Source organism: Periplaneta americana, chromosome 6 (assembly GCF_040183065.1).
Source record: "Periplaneta americana isolate PAMFEO1 chromosome 6, P.americana_PAMFEO1_priV1, whole genome shotgun sequence".
Lineage (NCBI taxonomy): Eukaryota > Metazoa > Arthropoda > Insecta > Blattodea > Blattidae > Periplaneta > Periplaneta americana.
In genome coordinates, this window is record NC_091122.1 from 96591186 (window position 1) to 96613626 (window position 22441).

General features: G+C 36.1%; 1 protein-coding gene across 3 annotated transcripts in view; it reads left to right on the forward strand.

Moving 5' to 3' along the window:
• The first annotated feature begins 431 nt into the window (after positions 1-431).
• The window catches only part of LOC138701515 (lysozyme-like), a 50655-nt gene continuing 28645 nt past the window's right edge, over positions 432-22441 (forward strand). For all 3 annotated transcript variants that reach the window (XM_069828485.1, XM_069828486.1, XM_069828487.1), the window contains exons 1-2: positions 432-585; positions 22170-22313. In XM_069828485.1, coding sequence (XP_069684586.1) covers positions 540-585; positions 22170-22313 — 190 coding nt within the window. In that variant the 5' untranslated portion in view covers positions 432-539. The remainder of the gene's footprint in view (positions 586-22169; positions 22314-22441) is intronic.

The window sequence follows — 22441 nt, forward strand, 5'->3', positions numbered from 1 at the left end:
AAAATTAAGTACAAAAGAGGGAAACTGAACTTAAAATCGGGAAGCGAGAAATTACATAACAAAACATTCAAATATCAGGAAATTCTAACAAAATCGGAATATCTAGCAACCCTATGCATTGTAGACGCCAAAATCGAACCAAGGATCACTTGGATGGAAAGCGTATACGCTATCCATTTACTCAAAGTGGTGGTCTTCTTGTCATGTCATCTTAAAAAAAAACATAGGCCTATATAATTACTTGATTAGTGTAGGAGTGGATTTCCGGTTTACACCTCGTAATTTCTGTTTTTTCTTCAGTATTCACCATTCGTGTAATAAATAGACTACAATAGTGTCTTTGGCCATAACAAATTTCAGTCGCGCCACTAGTATGGGAAGTCCAAATCACGCAACAACTCTAATGAAGCTATGTTAAAAGAGTTTGTAATCCTACACTTGTTAACTGATAAAAAGGTTCAGCACATTTTCTACAACGTCACTGAGCTGCGAGTCTTGAACAGGAAGACGATGACACAGCGTCGGAATTGCCTTCTAACATGAAGTGGAGTAGCATCATCTTGTGTTTGCTGCTTGCAGTACGAGGTGAGTAACATTGTCTCTATCATCAGTACTGGACAGACGAAAACGACAAGTTTTGGACCTATGTATTTAATCAAATTCAACTGTATTCCATATTTTCACATTGTCCTTAATTTCTCTCACTATTACGATTTACGCTAAATATGGTATAAGCCAGAGGTATTCAATTTTTTGTTAGCGTACCTCCAAAATACATTTTCTTTTTTTCGTATTCCCAAACTGCATTGCAATTATAAAAGAAAGAACAAAAGACCATGCATGATGTATGCAAAATTTATTATTATTATTATTATTATTATTATTATTATTATTATTATTATTATTATACACACAATAGTTATTGATGCAATAATAATAGTTATGAATTATGTAAAAATGTTACGTAAGCAAGAAGAAACAAGAGTTTATATTGTAAAATAAAATATGTAAACTGCAATAATTATCAACAAGTATACTAAAATAAATATGTCAGCATTTTTACATACCTAGTAGGTTTGATGCGTACCCCTTCAGAGAACCCCGGTAAGCGTACCATAGATTGAATACCACTATTATAAACAATCGATAAGATACAGTAGTGGCAAAAAAAAAAAACGGACCGACCGTTGTAGCTGATTTCAGAGCCTTGTTCACAGTGACAGCACGATAGACTGGTAACTAAGACTTTCGTGGTTCAAATCCTGCCTGGGAAGGAAACTTTTTTTTGTTCCTTATTCAAATTTATTCCCAATACTTTTCGATTGCAGCGTTATTTTACTACTTAATTAACTTATTATTCCCAGAATATGTATTTTACCAGCTTATTTTCTAATGGCTTTCGAAATGGGCTACGTCAGCAGTCGAAACTACAACAATTTCAATAGATTACTCGCTGTCTTGTGAATACGGGCGTGGCATGTGCAGTGGCTCATTTCGGGGACTTAGATTATTCAGTCGGTCCGGTTTTTTTTTTTGCCACTACTGTACATGGAAGTCGCGATCATAGTTTGGAATCCACTTAGGACAAGGATGTTTGTCCATCGCCAGAGGCATGTATTTATGAAGATTAATTTTATTATTTGCGTTTTTAATATTGGTGTCGGCGGAGATTATTGGAGATTAATTTGTACTCTTGGCGAAGAATAATGGAAATTTCGGAAAATACTATTATTTTGGAATTGGAGTATTAGCTCAGTATGAATATTACTTTCCAAATAATTAACATTAAAGGTACGTTGGATTCTGGTAAAGATGCGGTATGACCAATATGTAATAATGTAGCCTATTTGTTGGATTGAAACTATATTTAACACACATTCATTAAAAACGAAAAAAACTTGCAGCCCTCAAATTAACACTTTTAAATTATCAGTGAAATGTAGAATTCTCCTTCTTTTGAGTTCATTAACATAATCAGAACACCTGGAATATTATGTAATGTAGCCTACTTGTATATATAACAAATTCGAGTGAAAAAAAAAATCCGAAAAAAAAACTCATAATATGAAATTCGCTATAAAACGACGTAATAGTAATAATTCGCGAATGTGTTCATGTTGCTATTAGAACTCTATTTCGCGATTTGTCACGATTGTTTTATCCGCATATTATTAATCAGAATCACTTAATTCGTAAAGATTAGTAAAAATCTATTATATATCTATCATGTCGTGGTTTTCGCGATCTCCATAAATACCCGGCCCTGTCCATCGCCAATGTAGTGTTCCGTGATATCTAAAACGGAGATCGCCGCCATGCTGACCCAAGTTAGGTAATGGCCCTGATCACATATGGGCCATTCCATTGTTACGGGTGTGACAAATATTTAGTTATACTGACTAAATGACTTAATATGATGTCATTTTTTTATCTTGGCAGTAGGCAGTTGAAAAAGCTATGATATATACCTCTAGTTACCTATTTGTTGATCCATAATTATTAAATCCATATCTTTTGTCAAAGAAATGGGAGAGGGGGAAGACCAAATGTTACGGGTGTGACGAAATTTTCCATTGGCATTGCGCATTCATGTAGTTCATTCAGCAACTCTGCTAATTGATAAGTTCTGAAAGATTAGGGCATTTTTTTCTGTATCTGTAAGATTTATAGAACAAGATTACCTTCTTTTAAACTTGGATTTGCATTTGACTAAGGATATAAAGAATATTTATAACATGTTACGGGTGTAACAAAATAGGTAAAATATGAACATTTAATTATTTTATTATTATTTTCTCTAAACATCTGACAATACAACTAATTAAAGAAATAAAAGAAAACAAATGCAATCAAAAAGTTTTACTGTTTTATTTTACTGTGAAAATGAATCATTTTCAAACAAAAACAAACTGTCCACGCTTTTTTATAACTATTAGACGTTTCATTTTTTTAACGATAGAAGTTTCCTCTATAGATACATCTTCCTTCTTTGGCCAGATCCATGAACTTCCACTATAGCCAACATAGGAAACAAAACCACGATTGAAAATATCAAACAATTAACAAAGTTTAACTGTGCTGTTTATGGTAACATGTAGATTTTTATTTGGGTATTTTAGCATTCAGAAATAGACTTTCTATGAAAAATAATTTTGTTTAGATACAAGATCAGTTGACATGGATTGATACATATATAGGCTATCAGATTGACCATCCCTATGTTTTGAAGTGACAACATATAAAAGGGAACAATCATCAGGATCTCTACTGTCGAAGATGATTTTTTGATAAAAACCGCTAGATGGACGTACTGCTACAAGCTATTACTTCATACAATTCCATCACGCTTATAACGCGAATTCCTTTGCAGTCGCTAGATGGCAGCATAGTGAAACTGATAAATGTTGTTGTTTTGAAAGTGCATTAAGCTGATCAATCTCTTATATGTGATCAGAAGTAATAGTCACACCATCTGTGTTTGATCTGTATTTCTTACACTGACATACAAGGCGGACTCTTCGGGCGACCATGCTCTGCCGAAGTTGTGTTCATACTCCACACGACCTAGACCGAGATCTCACACCACTTTTAATCAAACTTCATAGGGGATGCAATGAAATGGTTGAGAAATTGTTATAGTTAGAATATTGATACATAGAAAATATTATTAGAGGAAGACAGAAACGATTGAGTGAACACAAGTTGTTAAAGAAAGAGAAAGAGTTTTATATTCTGTTCCAAAGGCTGATGGAGCTACTACTTAAATTTTGTCAGTATTTTAGAATGAGATCCGAGAAGTTCTGCTACCAAAGAAATCAGTTCCTCATTTTCAACCATTCCATTAACGCAGTGGTCGTCAGGACTCGCTGAAATGGCGAAGCAACGTAATATGCCTCGTCGTGCAGCAGGAAGAGGTAGAGAGCATACCCGACAGCAGCCACGGAACCACCATAGTGCAGTCTCTTCTCCGCGGGTAAGAGACGCTAGCCTGAGGGTGCAGTGTGCTGATGACCGCTGCATTAAAGGAAGGAAAACAAGACAGTGATGAAAGCGTTGTGCTTTGCATAAAATTACACTATAGACTGGCCGGAAAAAAAGATTATTTGGTTTCCACCGTCAAGTTCGTGAAACATGTTCGTATTCGCCAGTGCAGCATGGCTCTCCTGAGTCTACTGTGACCACTTAAGTGGGGACCACTTAACTGAATGCATTTGGTAGTTCTACCGTTGTCAGTATAAAAAATCGACCAAATACATATGCAGTATGACCACGATCTTAAGCATATCCGTGTAATATTAGATAGTAAAATATGAGCTTAGAGTAAATTCTACCAGAGATTTGAAAAGTCTCGGCACTTATCTATAGATTAACATTCACTAAATGTGTACAGAATCGATATCTTAGTTTTGGAAATTTCTTTCTTATCTTTTGGGGAAAAGAAAGCGACTACGTTTTGTCTCAAATAATAAGAATAAGCACAATTTTAATATCGTGGATATTTTGTTGGAAATAAAATTCGGCCTATTTCATTTGAACTCTAACAAAATACGTTAGCAATTTTATAGAAGGCTAAATATAATTAATTACTTATGTCACAATAATACTAGTTCAACGGAATGTTTTACTCTACATTTAAAACCATTATTTTATCTTACAGTTATAAATGGCAGACATCTCTTTTTAGGTCACTTGTTATTTACAGCATTTACCGTGTTCAAGCTTTCAAAGAAATTTTCGACCTGATGTGGGAGGATCCCTTGTCAGACGGGAATAGATACTGGTACCGTAACTTCCACTCAACATTGAGACCGCACCTTAAATATGACGTGTAACACAGACGATTAAGTGTAGAACAATTAATAACAACGATTCTTCTACATTTATGGACAAGGACAATTCCAGAATTCGCAAACAATTCTCCACATACAACCCAACTAAACTCCAGGAAACATGGACGAAGAAAATTTAGGTGCAACAGCTTTTACAGCCTATTATGTGGAAGAGAGAGGATACGAAGAAAATTAAACATTTACTTGAAAAGTATTGCCTTCAAGTCTACTTTAAAGAACAAATAAAAATCTTAGTATAATCGTCCCCGTCAAGAATCGAATTCTGGAATTCGCTAAAACAGAGCATACTCTTCAGCAGACGGTGAAATCCCGATTCTGTTTGTCTACTGGAAACACATTTATGGGATGTGATGTGGTTAGCCACATCCTTCCTGCTGCAGGGATTTACGGCCCAGAACCTCTCCTCTCCTTTTATTTTTATTGCGTATGTAATATTGGGTATTGGGTCAGCCTTTGTGGTTGTGTGGATATGTTCATTTTATTAAACATCTATCGGACCCTGTAATATGTACATTGTTTTTGTTGCTGTTCTTGTTATAGGCTAGGCGTTCTCAACCTGGTGCTCGCGAGTACCATGGTGTTCTTTTAATGACATCTGGGGCTCTCGTCATGAGAGTAAAAAAGTGCACTAGCTCCTGAATTTTCTTTTCCAATTCAAAGTTTGTTGCACTAGCAGGAAAAAATTGTGTTCTGTTAGAGACCTGATAGGCCTTCTCGTATTTCGTAGTGTGTAACCCCTCACAATCTAGTGTGGACTTAATCAGAAACATCAGTTATAGGTCACAAGAGAATAATATGATTGCTCGTATGGAACTTCAGTTGATAAATGTCCACTGTCTAGTTCTCTTCAGCGCTGAAATGTTTGTTTTAAAAGCAGAAATTCATAACGTTTGGGGAACAAAGAATACGAAAAGACTCCAAATACTGCAGAGTGTTTTTTCTCAAATGTCTGGATATGTTCGGGATAATCTATCTATGCGAAAAAAAATGTTCTCACTTGTGAAATTCCTCAACAAGAAAGCAAGTAGTGAGTAATTATATAATTCACATCTGCATGACTTTACGTGTAGCTACAAGCGACTTCTCCTTCGACGTCACTGAAATTCTGAATAACGTTCAAGTTCAAGGATATCATTATCCTGGTTTATAAAAATTTATTTATCTGTTTATTTTATTATTTATTCACAAAGATCTATTGGACCTATTCCATTTCATGGTGATCGCTCACTTATTATTACATGTAGGCGGTACTCACAATCTTCAAAATGTTGAAAATATTTGTGTAGGCTATGGTAGTGGTGATGGTGACGATAATGTGCTTAATTATTATGGATATGATGGTAATTATAATTATGATTATGAAGAAAATGACAATACCGTAACAGTACATAGAAAAAGTAACATTTTGCCATAAATTAAGAAAATAATGTACATGAATATTGAATATTAAGTATCAGATAATTTTATATCAATTAATGAAAATATATTAATTTCCCAATGTTGACATACTCAAAATTGCAGTGATTCAAACGTAAAATGAAACAAAATAACTGCAGTAGTCCAAAACATTGTAGATGTAAACTACTTTATATAATAATTTTTCAACATTGTGATAATTCACAATAGTACTGAAATATTCATTCTGCACTAGTTTGCAAGGTGATTTCTTATGTCCACTAAGAAACCGAACAGTTTATCCATTTTTATTCCGTAGTTTCATAACTGAGTTCCCTGTTAACTCCATAAATAAATCTATCTATCCACACAACTCGAAAAACTGATCTAAGATTCATCCTGAATAGAATATAAATAAATTTTCACATACATTCCTTTTCACTCTAACATAATTATATAAATAATGTGGCTTAGAAAATAATACCCTATCTACAGGTCGCTGAGACAAATATTTCAGTACACACGTAAATGGAATTAACGTTGAAATTCATATCCCATACTATAAAATGTGTTTTCCAGTTAAAACAGACACATTTAGGCCTAAATATTTTTAATGAAAAATAAAATATGAGATATAATTTCACGAAATATTTTTCCTCTTTAATTGTGATAGCCATTAACCGGAAGTAGGTAAAACCAATAAAATTAATGCTTGAAATACTAAAAAAATTCAAAATTCTCAACTAACGATTTAAACTTCTCTAGGTTTTCTTTTTTTTCGATAGGAAGAAATTATGAAATAATGTTGATGATTTTTGACAGGGTTTCCTGGGTCATCTCATTTACTTTTATATTTATAGACATATAAAGACACATTTTAGTCTTAGAAAAATTTGTGTTCCTGATAATAGTAATAATATACTGCTCAAAAAATTAGTGGAACATGTTTTTTTGTCTGCTGTAAATTTTTGTGCTGTAATGATATCACAATTTTTGTTAACATATTTTCTATTCAGGAAACACGATACAGTAGAGCATCGATCATCCGAATACCGATCAACCGAAACATCGGTTAACCGAAAGCGTTCCAGTCGGCAAATTCAAATTTGTGCGCGCGCCATGTAGAAGTTTCGCTAGCGCTGCTTGCGAGATTTAGCGGCAAAAAAACGAGTCTCAGCTCTGAAGCAAAAAAAAAAAAAAATGGACTTCTTTTCCTAAACTGTAGGCCTATTTTAATGGCCATTTTGAACTTTTCAAATTAGGCTAGTCAGTTCTTGTTTTATTTGTAAGACGTGTGATAAAAATATATACTTATCCTATGTACAGTTTTGTGTTTAATATCAGTGTTTCTTTGTTTCATATTGCTCCTATGACACCGGTACAATTGTTTTCGTAAATGATCGGTTATCCGAAATATCAGTTATCCAAATAACTCCCGTCGCCAATTGTTTCGGATAATCGATGCTCTACTGTATGTAGTTTTCATTTTCATCGCAGTCCAAGGAACCGGATAGTAGGCCTAATCCATCTATGCTGAAAACTAGTATGATTTAGCTTTATCTTCTCCGTTTGACTATGGCCGTTTTAGAACATATCGTAGGCTGTGGTCATTGTTGTGGTCTAATTTAGTTATTATTGCAAAGGAATTATAAAATGGTTCATATTAGGGAAGTTGAAGTAGCACGAGCTGTCACCCTCATTCAGCAGGGATGGACTTATCGTCACACTGCCAATGATCTCCGTTAATCTGTGTCAGTTGTGTATAGAGCTGTCAAATGTTATAGGGAGTCAGGGCAGTGTGAAAGGAGACGTGAGCAAGGACGTAAACGGAAGACAACTGGAAATCAAGACAGATTTTCAGTTCTTTCTGCTCTGTGTCGGCGTGCATCCACTGCACGTGACCTGCAAAACTACTTCAGCTTAGTAGCCTACATGGAATAGCAATAAGTGACCAGACAGACGGTCAGGAATAGATTGTGGAAGTTAATTTTAGAGCTCGGAGGCCTCTACATGCCCCTCGTTTGGAGGTTCTTCATAAAAGAGAACGGTTAAAATTCGCTCTGGAACATGTAAATTGACAACTTCGACATTGGAGACAAGTACTGTTCACAGACCAATCAAGGTTCTCCTTGACTTCCTATGATGGACGATTACATGTCTGGAGACGTCGTGGAGAGCGTCTCGATGAACCTAACATTCTTGAAATTGATAGGTTTGGTGGAGGTAGGCATCAGCTTAGAAACGAAAACTGGTCTGACCGTCGTTCCTGGCCGGCTAAATGCAATTGGTTATGTTGAGAATATATTGCGACAACATGTTCTGTCTGTAATGAAACGAATGGATGCTGGATTTGTGTTGATGCATGACAACTTGAGAGCCCACGTTGCCGCCGTCTCCATGAACTTTCTAAACGAACATGAAATTCCTGTAATGGATTGGTCAGCGCTTAGTCCAGATTTAAATCATACTGAACACGTATAGGTTTTGCTTGAAAGACGCATCCGTAGGCGCCATCGAAGCGCGCAGAACCTCAAAGAGCTTGCAATGGCACTTAATGAAAAGTGGATGAATATACCCCAAGTCAACATTCGGCGGCTTGTGAGGAACTATGTCGTAGATACCAAGCAGTAATTCATGCTCATATAGGTCACACGAGGTACTAAATCCATGTCGCTGACTCAGGAGAAGACGAGTGCAGATTGAGGAAAAAGGATTGTTAATAGATAACGTTACAACACATGCAATACTTGTACTACTAGTAAGCGGAAACATTATTTCCACTTACTAATAGTACAAGTATTGCACTCTTGTCGTAACATTCTCTTTTAACTACCCTTCTTCCTCACTCCGCGCTCGTCTTCTCCTGAGTCACCGACAGTAGAGATTGTGAGGACTCACGATTGTTTGAATAAAGATGATGACCATTGCTGACCACAACTTGGTTGTAAATGCCATAGAAAGTAATTAGTTATAAAATATTGTGTCTGAAGTTCATGCTGTACTAAAGACAACATTCTACGTTTTCATTGTTCAATAAAAAAAAATAATTTCAAATCCTGTTAGGGTAATTTTTTTGAACAGTATATACCGATACTGTTTTTATGAACTGATTTAATAACTAATTCCTAAGGAATATTTTTCTACATAAGAATTTAACATCACCATCGTCGTTGTCTACTTAAACCGTACAATTCATAAAATAAGGCCGAAGAGTAAAGGAAAAAGTGACTAACATTATTAATAAAAAGAACCTGGATACTAGGTCATACGATATTCGAGACATTCTCGAAGGAAAATCCTCCATCGCATCAAAAGATACAGGGACATCATTTTATTTTTACTAACATTTCTAATGTTAACCTCGCTATACCTTTGGATTAACGGTTGAGAACCGGAAACACTGTTTGTTACCCCCTTCCACGACCGAGTTTGATGATACTGGGGTAAAATACAAACAGATCACTTTACTAGATATAACAGGGAAGAAAAGTAGTTCATCCATTTACGTGAACTAGGAAATATCACGATTTTGAGTTTGATAATTTTCATTAAATTTTCTTTAATCAAAATACAGTACAGTATTAACAATAAGTGCTTTTACTCACGAATTGAGCTATTCATGCGAACGTATTCATTATGCAGTGTATATTATACTGTCTACAGCACGTTAGCGTACAATATAGAGAGTGAATTTCAATTGAAAAATAATCATAATATGGATATTTAAACACATTTTTTAAAATAGTGGACGTCATTTCGATAGAAGGTTCAGTTCTTTTGTACATTTTATATTACTTTAGACTAATGTACCTAATTTCAATTTCCAGTTTCGTCCTTCATACCAGTAACTCATGTTGAAATAATTCTGTACCAACTCTATAAAAGAGTACCCTACATACTGTAAATTCAATCTTCACTTCTACCCGATCCGAAAAGACAAAATTACTCAGACATGCTATCTACTGTCCCTCCAAGTGGTTTTGTCGCAGGGTCGTAGAAAGGAGGGAAATCACATGACAGTTAATTACTTAACAAGGCCCTTTTATTTAAGTTACTTTAAACAGTTGTATAATATCACGTAGACATCCAATTCCTAAAAGAAATGTTTTCAGAAAAGGGCTAAGACAGCCCAACCACTAGTCTTTACAGAGAGGCGAGCAGATGTAAGTGGTAGAAACCGGGATGTGACGTAAGCAAACGGACGTACAGTACTACAGTATCTGTGTGAAAATATGATTCAATATTGAAAGCTCTTTCTTCACTGGAAAACGCGACCATATTTTCTGGAACGTACTATACTCACTAACTCAGTACTGTTTACTATCACCGTAAGGCGACTTTGTCTATATATGCGGCCTTAGTTCTGTGTGGAGGACGATTGAACTTCATTAGGAGAAGGGGTGGGAGTGAAGTACATTAAAAAACTCAGGTACAATCAAAATTGAAGTAAAAATAAAATGATGTCCCTGTATATCTCCGTCTGTGTAACAATTCACATTATTTAAATGCGCACAAATGACCTCGTGTGACGTGGAAGGGCGCTTTCACGATACAAAAGCATCTTCACGGACGACAGACGCAGTTTCTCGATCCAAGACCTCAACCACGCATTGGTTGTGAACTGCAACTCTTCACTGATTTCAGACAATAGAAGCACCTCTGCTTTAACCTCTAAAGCCCTGTTTACACGGCGATATTGAACAGTAATAGTAGCTATAATGACAGCAACTATCAAAACAATTTCCAGTTTATACGATGAAAGTACAACGATAGTTACTATCGTGAGAGCACTATCACGATATCTAAAGATTTTAATATCGCGGATCGCATTACACGAAACGTAACCTCTTTATTTATTAACTAGCCATACCCGTGCACTTCGTTACACTTGTTAGAAATAAATATTATTGGCTTAAATCTAAATACAGTTTTGTAATTACTTAGTGAATAATAGCTTTTTATATGTTGTAAGTTGTTTGCTCCTGAATCATTTTGAAAGTTGTATTTAAAATTATGAATTTAACTGTTATCAGCATATTTTCATTTTCATTTATTGTATTCCACAGATCTAACATTAGCAATGAAGCTTTAAGATGTGGAACAAGTCAAGATTTTACAAGATTAAAATTGCAATTTATACAATTTTTTTACAATTTCACTTTTCTATAATTTTTTGGCGAGATGTAGTGAGATGAGGTGAGGCCGAGGATTCGCCAACAGATTACCTGGAATTTGTCTTATGGTTGGGGAAACCCTCTGAAAAAACTAAACCAGGTAATCAGACCAAACGGGGGTGAAGTGAAGTGAAGTGAGGCCGAGGACTCGCCATAGACCACCCGGCATCAGTCGCACGGCTGGGGAGAACATGCAATACTTTCTGGACCTAATCAGTCAATTCTACTTTTAAGAGTGATACCACAGTCTAGTATATACAGTCACGAAGCTCAATACGTAGTAAATATGCATCCATAGATAGTTGCTAGCCACTAGGATCGCTAATATCGCCTCATTACAGACAATGCGAAATAGTACCGGCACAGTCTATTTTTCCTAGCACCCTCACAACTCAAGCTTCGTGACTGTATATACTAGACTGTGGTGATACTATATTAGACCTAATAGACAATTGGTCAGCGTCTGAAATGAAATATACTTGTAAGAACTGAGGGCTCTTACTCTCAACTGGAAGAAGACTTCCAATTAAATGATAAGCCTGTACTTGAACTGTAAATGTTGGCATAAAATTGACTTTATGTATTTCTTTTGCACCAAACGATGCCACTTGAAATAAGGTGTTGTACTGTTATATTATTTCAAAAGCGTGTTGATAACGGATGTAATCTGATAAGTAAAATTTTGCATAGAATAAAACTTATCGGAAACCGTTTTTAAAGAAACTTTTGTTATGTAACAGTTTTCACAAAATCAGTAATGAGCGCAGTGGCGAGTCGTGATACTTCTTGTTTGTAGGATATGAGATTGACGACTGATGACCAAGACAGAAAATAATAATAATAATAATAATAATAATAATAATAATAGTAATAATAATAATAATAATAATAATAATAATAATAATAATAATAATGGAGCATGCGCAATAAATTTCTTGCTACAGTTAAATTCTTCTAAATGATCAAATACAACTTCAGATATTTTTTCGACAGTCCTGTCATCTGAAAGTCCTGTTAATTCTTGTATTTATTATAGCTTATTTTATTTATTTTATGTAATTTTGGTTTTTATTAATTTCATTTTTTATATTATATCATTTTAAATTATTTATTATTTCGTTTATTCTATTCTTTTAAAATGACCAATGAACTGCATTTAAGGAGGCTACAAGGGTACTTGAAAATTCGTATTGTAGTCTCTGTCATCACCACACCATCACTCAGAAAGAAGGGTCGTAGTATTAGGATATACGGTCATATCCTTAAACGCGGTTTAAGTCAAGCCATATCCCGTCCTCCGCACTCGCCCCGTCCGTAACTTCACTGCTAGAAAAAACCGTTTGCTGTAAGATATTTGGATGGTTCCTCGGAAAGTACTCCTAAGGTCTGAGATATGCAGTGGCGACAAATCACGACAGAAAGTGGAAGTTTTAAGAAAATTACTACATCGGGACGCATTAAAAGTAAAATCTGTAATTAAAATGTTTTTTTATCCTCAGAGGCACGAAATTAACTGTAGGATCATCCTCATATGCTTCATGGAGGAATCGCCATTGAATAAGCGAGATATTTCGATTTATTTAATTTAGGCCATTTATAACCCCTCTTTTAAGTAAAGTATTTTGAATGTCATATAGCCTAAAATCTAAGTTGGAACTAACTTAATCTATATACCAAATTTAATAGAAATCGGTTCAGCCATTATCGCGTGAAAAGGTAACAAATATCCAGACAGACATACAGACAAAAATTTCAAAAATGCGATTTTTGGTTTCAGGATGGTTAATTATAGGCCTACATGTTAACACCAATGATTTTTGAAAAAGCGAAAATTACCAGAAAAGTTTGGTTACAGATTTATTATTAGTATATATGCATATTTATATTCTGCACTTAGGAAATATTTGCATGCATATTTAGTAGTTTTTAGGCCATGAACTTCGGGCCCTAGTTACAAGGTTTGCTGTCTTTTATGTATGCTTTACGTTAGGTGTTGGTTGCTTGGGGCAATCATATTATGTAAGCAGGTATTGCTCGTTCAAGGGAACGTGTTGAACTTGCATCGGTGAGACGAGGACAGCAATAAAATCAAGTACAATCACCATACAATGGCAACTTGAAACATCTACTAATCCAGTGAATGTTCCTATATAGTGGACTTAAAGCAACTAGTCTAAGGAGAAGGCGGAATTCAGTTCTGTCGTCCTACAGTGACTGACCATTTGGATTAATACGACGTTGGCTAGATAAATGAAAAAGCTGGCTCGCTTTATGTGTATTTAATTTACTTTAGTTAAATTTTTGAGCCCACAAACCGCATTATCGAACAAGGCGGTCCAGACGGTAACGTAGCAGTGTTCAATTTTGTATTTACACCTTTCACCGAATTTGCGATAACCCGCCAAGCACGGTGACGTATAGCCATCAGACAGATTTTGTATGTAACCAGCGGTGACTGGTATCTTCTTAGACACAAATAATTATCAGCAGCCATAGGCTAAGTGACCTTCGAGTCGAAAAATGTCGTGTGCTTTCTTGAGAGCTTAGTTTCACAATTCAACGAATGTATTATGCGGCGGAAGAGTTTCAATAATTTGTTGTCAGTGTTTCAAATGACTCTTATTGTAAGAACACGTAACTGTTACCTCGAAATCCAGGGTTCACGTGGCGATTTAGTAAATGAGATAGCATGAGTGAAAAACTCCTATTTGTGTTTCTTTTGTTCTGTTTCTTTGTAGTTCTTTCTGTTTATAAATCAAGTATTATAAATAATTTAGAACAAAGATATATTCAAGGGGGCAAATTAGATGCAAAAAAGATCCTTTCCCTCGAAGTGTGAACCAGGCGCTGTCTGAAGATGAACTTAAGAGAAATTCAGGCTACAGGAGATCGCTCATTTTTTGTGTCGAAGAGTGTACATTGCAACAACAAAAATTAAATAAATTCCGTATTCATTCCAATCTGTATTGGGTGGGCTGCAAAATATTATAGGCCTATATCATATGACACACACATTTTAAACTTATAAACTTCAAAATGCATATTGCAATATAAGAAACAAAATCAAAATAATGTGCTATTAAGAAATAGGCTACTAGAAAACAAATCCATCAAATTTATCAAATCACTCATCATCATCATCCCACAGTGTAGTTGTCTGAAATCGGGAATAATATTAGTCATTGCAAATGTGAGCTGATCCTTCAAGTTATTATCGTCTGTAAGTCTGGATCTCGATTTCGATTTAGCGGAAAACACTGTCGCATATGTAGGTGGAGCCAAACATTATGCAATTTTCATAGTGAAGCTGTGTAGATTTGGATGTGTTAATTTGCAAAGTTGTTTATATATGTCCAATCTAACCATATTAGTACATTAACTTTTGATAAATCTGTCATTTTTAGTCGGATTATCTCCATCTGTAAATCTAATCGAACATGTTGGACATCAACATGAAATGGGTTTGAAATGATAAGAAATAGTTCTCCGAATTGTTAAAATCATGAAATCTATTATTGGAATAATTGTATAATTAAATTGTCTAGCACTGGGGTGGCATTATCACTGACTACATAAATACATTGAACATTTTCAAATTCTTGAAATAAATAAAATGGTGTTGAGACAAACCAATATATATCTTACATATTTATCCAATATTTTAGGAGGTGATAGTATGTATCAAAACAGGAAAATAATGTCTAATAAACATGGGTCCTACGACATAGTTTCTGAGATCTGAACACTTGTTCATAGGAGGTGCTCAATGTGACGTCCATTTATGGCAATACATTTCTCTGCCGTACAATACAGCTGACTACCAAGTAATCATACCGTAGTTGACACCCCTGGAATGGAATAATGATACGTCACGAGAAATACTGAAAACAAAAGTCAGGTTGCGGATATGAGCGGGGTTCAGCAGAGATGGTGTTGTGAATATTCGTACTCAGCATGTGTAGACTGACGAAAATCCCCGTACAGTTGAAGAAACAAGGCATCAGCACCGATTCTCAATTAACTTATGGGCAGACGTTCTTGGTGATAGATTAATAGGGTCATACGTGCTACCACAGAGATTAACTGGGGATCGTTATCAGGACTTTCATATTGACGTATTAAAACAAATTTTAAAGAATGCGTGATTCCTTACGCCGAGGGACAGAGGAATGCATTGCCATGAATGGACGTCACATTGAGCACCTCCTATGAACAAGTGTTCAGATCTCAAAAAGTATGTGTTGTAGGACCCATGTTTATTAGGCATTATTTCCTTGTTTTTATGCATACTAGCACCTCCTAAAATATTGGATACTTTTTAACACTCTGTATATCTTAAGTTTAAAATTGTACATAAACAATATTCTAGCAGAGACAGGTACTGTGTTATAAAATTCTCAATTTCTTTGGGAAAGCATGAATTATTAATTACTTCCAGTGTCTAGTTTTGGCTTATGCCGTGTGTTAAGTATGTGAATATCAGATCCGAGATTATATGCAGAAATGTTTCTAATTAATTAATTAATTATGAAAATATTAAATAAGTTATAAAATATACGAATGTTCAATTGAATAAAAGCGATTTACAGTGTTCATTTCTTTTAAAATCTAAAACAGCTCTTATTGCTCTCTTAATATGTTACGTTATTCACAATATAGGCCTATGTCACGTCACCCCATCGACTAATATAATATATGATGTGTTTATTTAACAATGCAAAATAAGCTAGATATAAAAAAAGAAACGAACAAAGATATTTTTCCAAATATTTTGACGAGACTTCGTGTTATATACTTGTACAATGTAGAATACTATTCGTACCTTTAATTTCACTGTATTCACGATGATTAAGTTGCTTTTTTATCGCCCGTAACATTTTATACCACATCTAACATCGAATGTGGTCCTTCTCTTCACAAAAAAAAATGGTCTTCCCATCCTTTGTGAAAATAAGATCTTTTTTTTTTTTTTTTTTTGTTTCTTCGTTTGCGAAAGCTCCTTAGAAAGAGACATGTTTGTTACGTTAAACTTTAGCTGTTCTCCAACGAGACGCTACTGAGAATACGAAAAAAAAACATTGAGTACGATAAACATGTCAATCACTCCTTAGGGAGGGGGTGGTTTTCAAGACTCGAGCCGAGTGCGACGAGTGCTACTTGTGCTACGTTTGGCCATAGCTGCCATAACGTTTGAGACTCACATTCGGAAGGTCCAGGGTTCAAACGCTTTGGCAGGCCAATCTGACTGGGGTTTCTCATAGTCTCCCCTCAGTTACAAAGGCAAATGCCGGATTAGAAATTTACATATTATGATTCATCATCGCTATAATCACCAATATCATAAACAGTGAAACAAAATCTAAATCACCTCAGAAACAAAGTTCAGGTTGCCAAAATTTTGTTTTCGGGTCTGTACACAAGCCATCTATAACACGACAATAGAAACAGCAACTCAACAGTCAACGGGCTATTGATACGACCGGGGATCCTACAGACGCGATATGACCGTAGCTGTTAAAGTGTATAAATAAATGCACATTTAAAACATCGGGGTAGTCGGAGGCACAGCCGCAAGTTTTATGCGTGCATACGTTGCTGACAGAATTGCTGTTAAGATAAACGTCAGCAGTGACAATCACCATCTCTTCTTTTCTGATATCCTGAAAACCCAGTATATCTTTGTTGTGCTGGAAGGCTGTGGTTCATTACGAGCACAAGCAGATCAACGTCGACAATTGATCTCGATAAACATCCTTCAATCTCCGATGAATGTCTATCGGGGGCACATTTTCTGCTGTTAAAAACTAGATCACAGCACGCTGCTTCAGAAACAACGACATAGTGCTAGTACACGCCGCCAGACAGAGGAGCGCAGACAACGAAAAGGAAAAAAAAATAATGTAACAGTTAAAAGTAAAGAGCTTGTAAATGTAACAGAACCTGAATTAACAGAAAAAAAATCAGAGAGATCCTGCAGAAAAGACAGACTAACGTAGAATTCACAAAGGCAACTTGTATAGGTCGAAAGAAAATAGAAATAGGGCTTATGAAAATTGAACTCCAGAGCCTGGAGAACAAAATCACCGTCATGACAGATACAAAAGCAAGTTGAATGATAAAGACTGCTTCATTGATGGCGGTATGACTAAACACGAAAGAGAAATACAAAGCGCTCTACGAAAAAGAGCAAGGGAAGAAAGAGAAAAAGGGAATAGCGCGTAGATCGGAATACCAATAGATAATGATAAACAACAATTGGGTAAACCGGGAGGACCTACCGAAACAACATATCACATAACGAGTTCAGATGTCACAAAAAAGATAACCAGGAACCTCAAAACCGGACACGAACTCACAATAGCCACACTAAATGTGAGTTCACTTAGAACTGAGGAAGGAGAGGAAGAATTGAACTATGCACTAAAAGACACTAAATACGACATAACTTACTAGGCCTGTGCGAAATCAGATAATTGGGAGAAGTTATAATAGAAAAAGATAATGGAGACCTCTTCTGTTATATAAGCTAGACCAAAGGGCAAACAGGTGTCGGTTTCCTAATAAAGAAAGATATAAAGCACATGGTTCGTGAAATAATCGGTATCTCAGAAAGAATAATGACCCTAATACTGGTAACAGAGACATGTACCATAACAATTATTCAGATTTATGCCCCAACAGAAAATAGTAGCGAGGAAGACATTAAAGACTTCTACAACCAACTGGAAACCGCAATACAAAAATATACATCTTCAAGGACCTTCGTTAGAGGTACTTTAACAGCAAAGTCGGCAACCGTTCTTACATAAACGAAGATTCAGTCAGACCTTATGGCTTACTTACTTATAAATGGCTTTTAAGGAACTCGCAGGTTCATTGCAGCCCTCACATAAGCCCGCCATCGGTCCCTATCCTGTGCAAGATTAATCCAATCTCTATCATCATATCCCAGCTCCCTCAAATCCATTTTTATATTATCCTCCCATCTGCGTCTCGGCCTCCCCAAAGGTCTCTTTTCCTCCAGTCTCCCAACTAATTCTCTATATGCATTTCTGCATTCGCCCATACGTGCTACATGCCCTGCCCATCTCAAACGTCTGGATTTAATGTTCCTAATTAGGTCAGGTGAAGAATACAATGCGTGCAGTTCTGCGTTGTGTAACTTTTTCCATTCTCCTGTAACTTCATCCCTCTTAGCCCCAAATATTTTCCTAAGCACCTTACTCTCAAACACCCTTAATCTCTGTTCCTCTCTCAAAGTCAGAGTCTAAATTTCACAACCATACAGAACAACCGGTAATATAACTGTTTTATAAATTCCATCTTTCACATTTTTTGACAGCAGACTAGATGACAAAAGCTTCTCAACCGAATAATAACAGGCATTTCTCATATTTATTTTGTTTTTCATTTCCTCCCGAGTGTCATTTATATCTGTTACTGTTTTTGCAAGATATTTGAATTTTTCCACCTCTTCGAAAGATAAATCTCCAATTTTTATGTTTTCATTTCGTATAATATTCTGGTCACGAGACATAATCATATACTTTGTCTTTTCGGGATTTACTTCCAAACCTATCTCTTTACTTGCTTCAAGTAAAATTTCCGTGTTTTCCCTAATCATTTGTGGATTTTCTTCTAACATATTCACGTCATCCGCATAGACAAGAAGATGATGTAACCCGTTCAATTCCAAACCCTGTCTGTTATCCTGAACTTTCCTAATGGCATATTCTAGAGCAAAGTTAAAAAGTAAAGGTGATAGTGCATCTCCTTGCTTTAGCCCGCAGTGATTTGGAAAAGCATCAGATAGAAACTGGCCTATACGGATTCTGCTGTAAGTTTCACTGAGACACATTTTAATTAATCGAACTAGTTTCTTGGGAATACCAAATTCAATAAGAATACTATATAAAACTTCTTTCTTAAACGAGTCATATGACTTTTTGAAATCTATGAATAACTGATGTACTGTAGCCTTATACTCCCATTTTTCTCCAATATCTGTTGAATACAAAACATCTGATCAATAGTTGATCTATTACGCCTAAAACCGCACTGATGATCCCCAATAATTTCATCTACGTACGGAGTTCATCTTCTCGAAAGAATATTGGATAAAAATTTGTACGACGTCAACAAAAATGATATTCCTCGAAAGTTACCACAGCTAGTCTTGACCTCCTTCTTAAAAATAGGTACAATTATGGACTCCTTCCATTGTTCTGGTACAGTTTCCTTCCCCCAAATAGCAAGTACAAGTTTATAAATTTCGCTAGATAATACGCTTCCACTCTTTTGTATTAATTCTGCTGGAATTTCATCGATACCTGAAGACTTGTACTTTTTCAGGTCTTCCAGAAAACAACCAGTTAAAAATGGACCTGGCGCCACCAAAAAACGAAATCGATTACATATTGAGTGAAAGTCTAGCAGGCGTTAGGGGCATTCAAGTGAAGCAAAATCTCAAGTTTGAGACGGACCACAGATTGGTAAGGATCACTGTAAAAGTAAAACGAAAAAGAAGACACTTCAAAACACCATCAACACCTAAAACAGAGAAACCAGACAGAACAAAATATGTCACAGCGCTGCAAGACCAACTACAGCAATTCAAACTAAATTCCGAGATGGGAGTACAAAATCTATAGAACGCAATGGAGGGCATTATAATCCAAGCAGCCAGCACAGTTCGGAGTACATCGACGGCAAAGAGAAGTCACTGTAAACTAAGCCCAGGTATGATCGCACTAATAGAATAGAGAGAAAGTCTAAAACAGAGTAGAGACGAACATGCCAAAAGAGGAGGATACGAGAAGATCTACGTGAATATCACTGTCAAGAAACTAGACAAACCCTCGAATGGTCAAAGTCAATAAGGAAAAGCAAGGAAACAAATGTCCAGTGGGAAGCAATGGATACTGGTAACGAAAGGACCACAAGTAAATAGTTCAAACTCTAGAGGAGACATCATAATAGCGGCCACAAACTTTTATAAATCCCTATATATGAGCACCATACGAAATCCCATGCAGGGAGACAATAACAACCGAAGGACACAGTCGCAGGGGACGATGTCCCACCCATAATCCAAAGCGAAGTGAGGGTAGTCAAAAGAAGAATTAAAGAAAGGGAAAGTCCAGGATAAAACCACATCCACAATGAATACCTGAAGCTAGGCTAAGAACACGTGACAATACCGTTTACTACCATCTTCAACACAATTCTAAAACGGAGGTGATGCCAAACCAGTGGAAAACAAACACCACCATTCTCCTGCACAAAAAAAAGGGGACAAAGACTATGTAAACAACAACTATAGACGAATCAGTCTGATGGCTATATATATTTTTTCTCAATATAATCAGAAGAAAAACCACGAGGGTCCTGGAGTAGAACCAACCACATGACCGAGCAGGCTTCCGCTCGGGTTACAGCACAGTCGACCACTTACAGACCGTGAAACAAGTCATAGAAAAATCAGAAGGATTTCATTTACTTGGCATTTGAAGACTACACGAAAGCCTTTGACACGATAGAGCACTCTAGTGTAATGCAGGCACTATCAAGACAAGGAATTAAGCCCAAATATATCAGAATCTTGTCCAAGCTTTCCAAAGAATCATACGCAAAGGTACCAACAGAAAGAGAAGGCCAAACCTTCAAACTTAGAAGGGGGGTACTTCAAGGAGACCCTATTTCTCCAAAACTTTTTACACGCCTATTGGAAGACAAATTTCGGGAACTGCACTGGATGGGAAAATATGGTATAAAATGAATGGTTACAGGCTCACAAATCTAAGGTTCGCGGATAACGTAGTATTATTTGCAAGAAACCCTAAAGATCTACAAGCAATGTTCCAGGATCTCAGCACCCTCAGCAAAAATGCTGGACTGTTATGAATATGAACAAGACTAAAGTTACGACAAATGACAAACCAATACCAATCAGAGTAGATTCAGTCGAACCACACTATGTACTGTATTTGAATACGTCTACCTGGGTCAGTTAGTAGCCTAAGCTTTTGACACAACATGGACGAAGAACTGAAAAGATGAGTGGCCCTAACACGGAAAACATTCTGGGCACTAAAATTCATTCTACTAAACAAGAAACTGAATCGAAAGTTAAATTTCGAAGCATTTGAATGCTGCGTTTTTCCGACTCCACTGCATGGCTGCCAAACTTGGAATCTGACGGATAGCCAAAAGAAATGGATCTAAGTCTGCCAAAGGAAGATGGAACGGAAAATCCTAGGAATATCCATTAAAGACAAAATCCCCCACACCAGAATAAGAGAACTTGCCAACACGGGTGACTTGCCACAACGTGCCACCAGTTTAATTAAAATGGGGAAACCAGGTGGCGTGACTCCAGAGTATATATTAACATTCTATGTAAAGTATATTAGTTTAATTTTGCTGCAGTTTGTATCTCAATGTTTAATTAACAGTTCATAGTATTTTACTCTTTAATTCACACATAACTTTTATCGATTTCATTTGTTGTGATCTTTGTAACTTGTAAGTTCATTCATAATATGTACAGTATGTATACTCTTCGTTGGTTGGATGGAAGAGAAGGCCTTACGGCCTTAACTCTGCCAACTAAAATATATTATTATTATTATTATTAAATATATTTTCAACTCTCTGCACACTCATTCAGCGACCAGTCGTGAGATGTTGAATTAAGAATTTCCCCAGGAAATGTAATAGATAAGCAAGGTCAAAGCGTGTTTGTTTGCAGGCAATGAAGTACCGGAAGAATGTCTCACATGTATCTGCGAAGCAGCCTCAGAGTGTGACCTGAGGACTACCTGCGGTGACAGCCTCTGTGGGCCATTCGGTATCTCGCGAGGCTTCTGGCTGGATTCCGGTAGCCTGGGAAACAGTAAGAGTTCTACTGATTTTCACTGCACTCAATAGAAACAATAGAAATTAAAACTGTTTTATTTATTACTAGCCATACCCGTGGGCTTCGCTGCACTTGTTGGAAATAAATATAAAGTAATTACATAA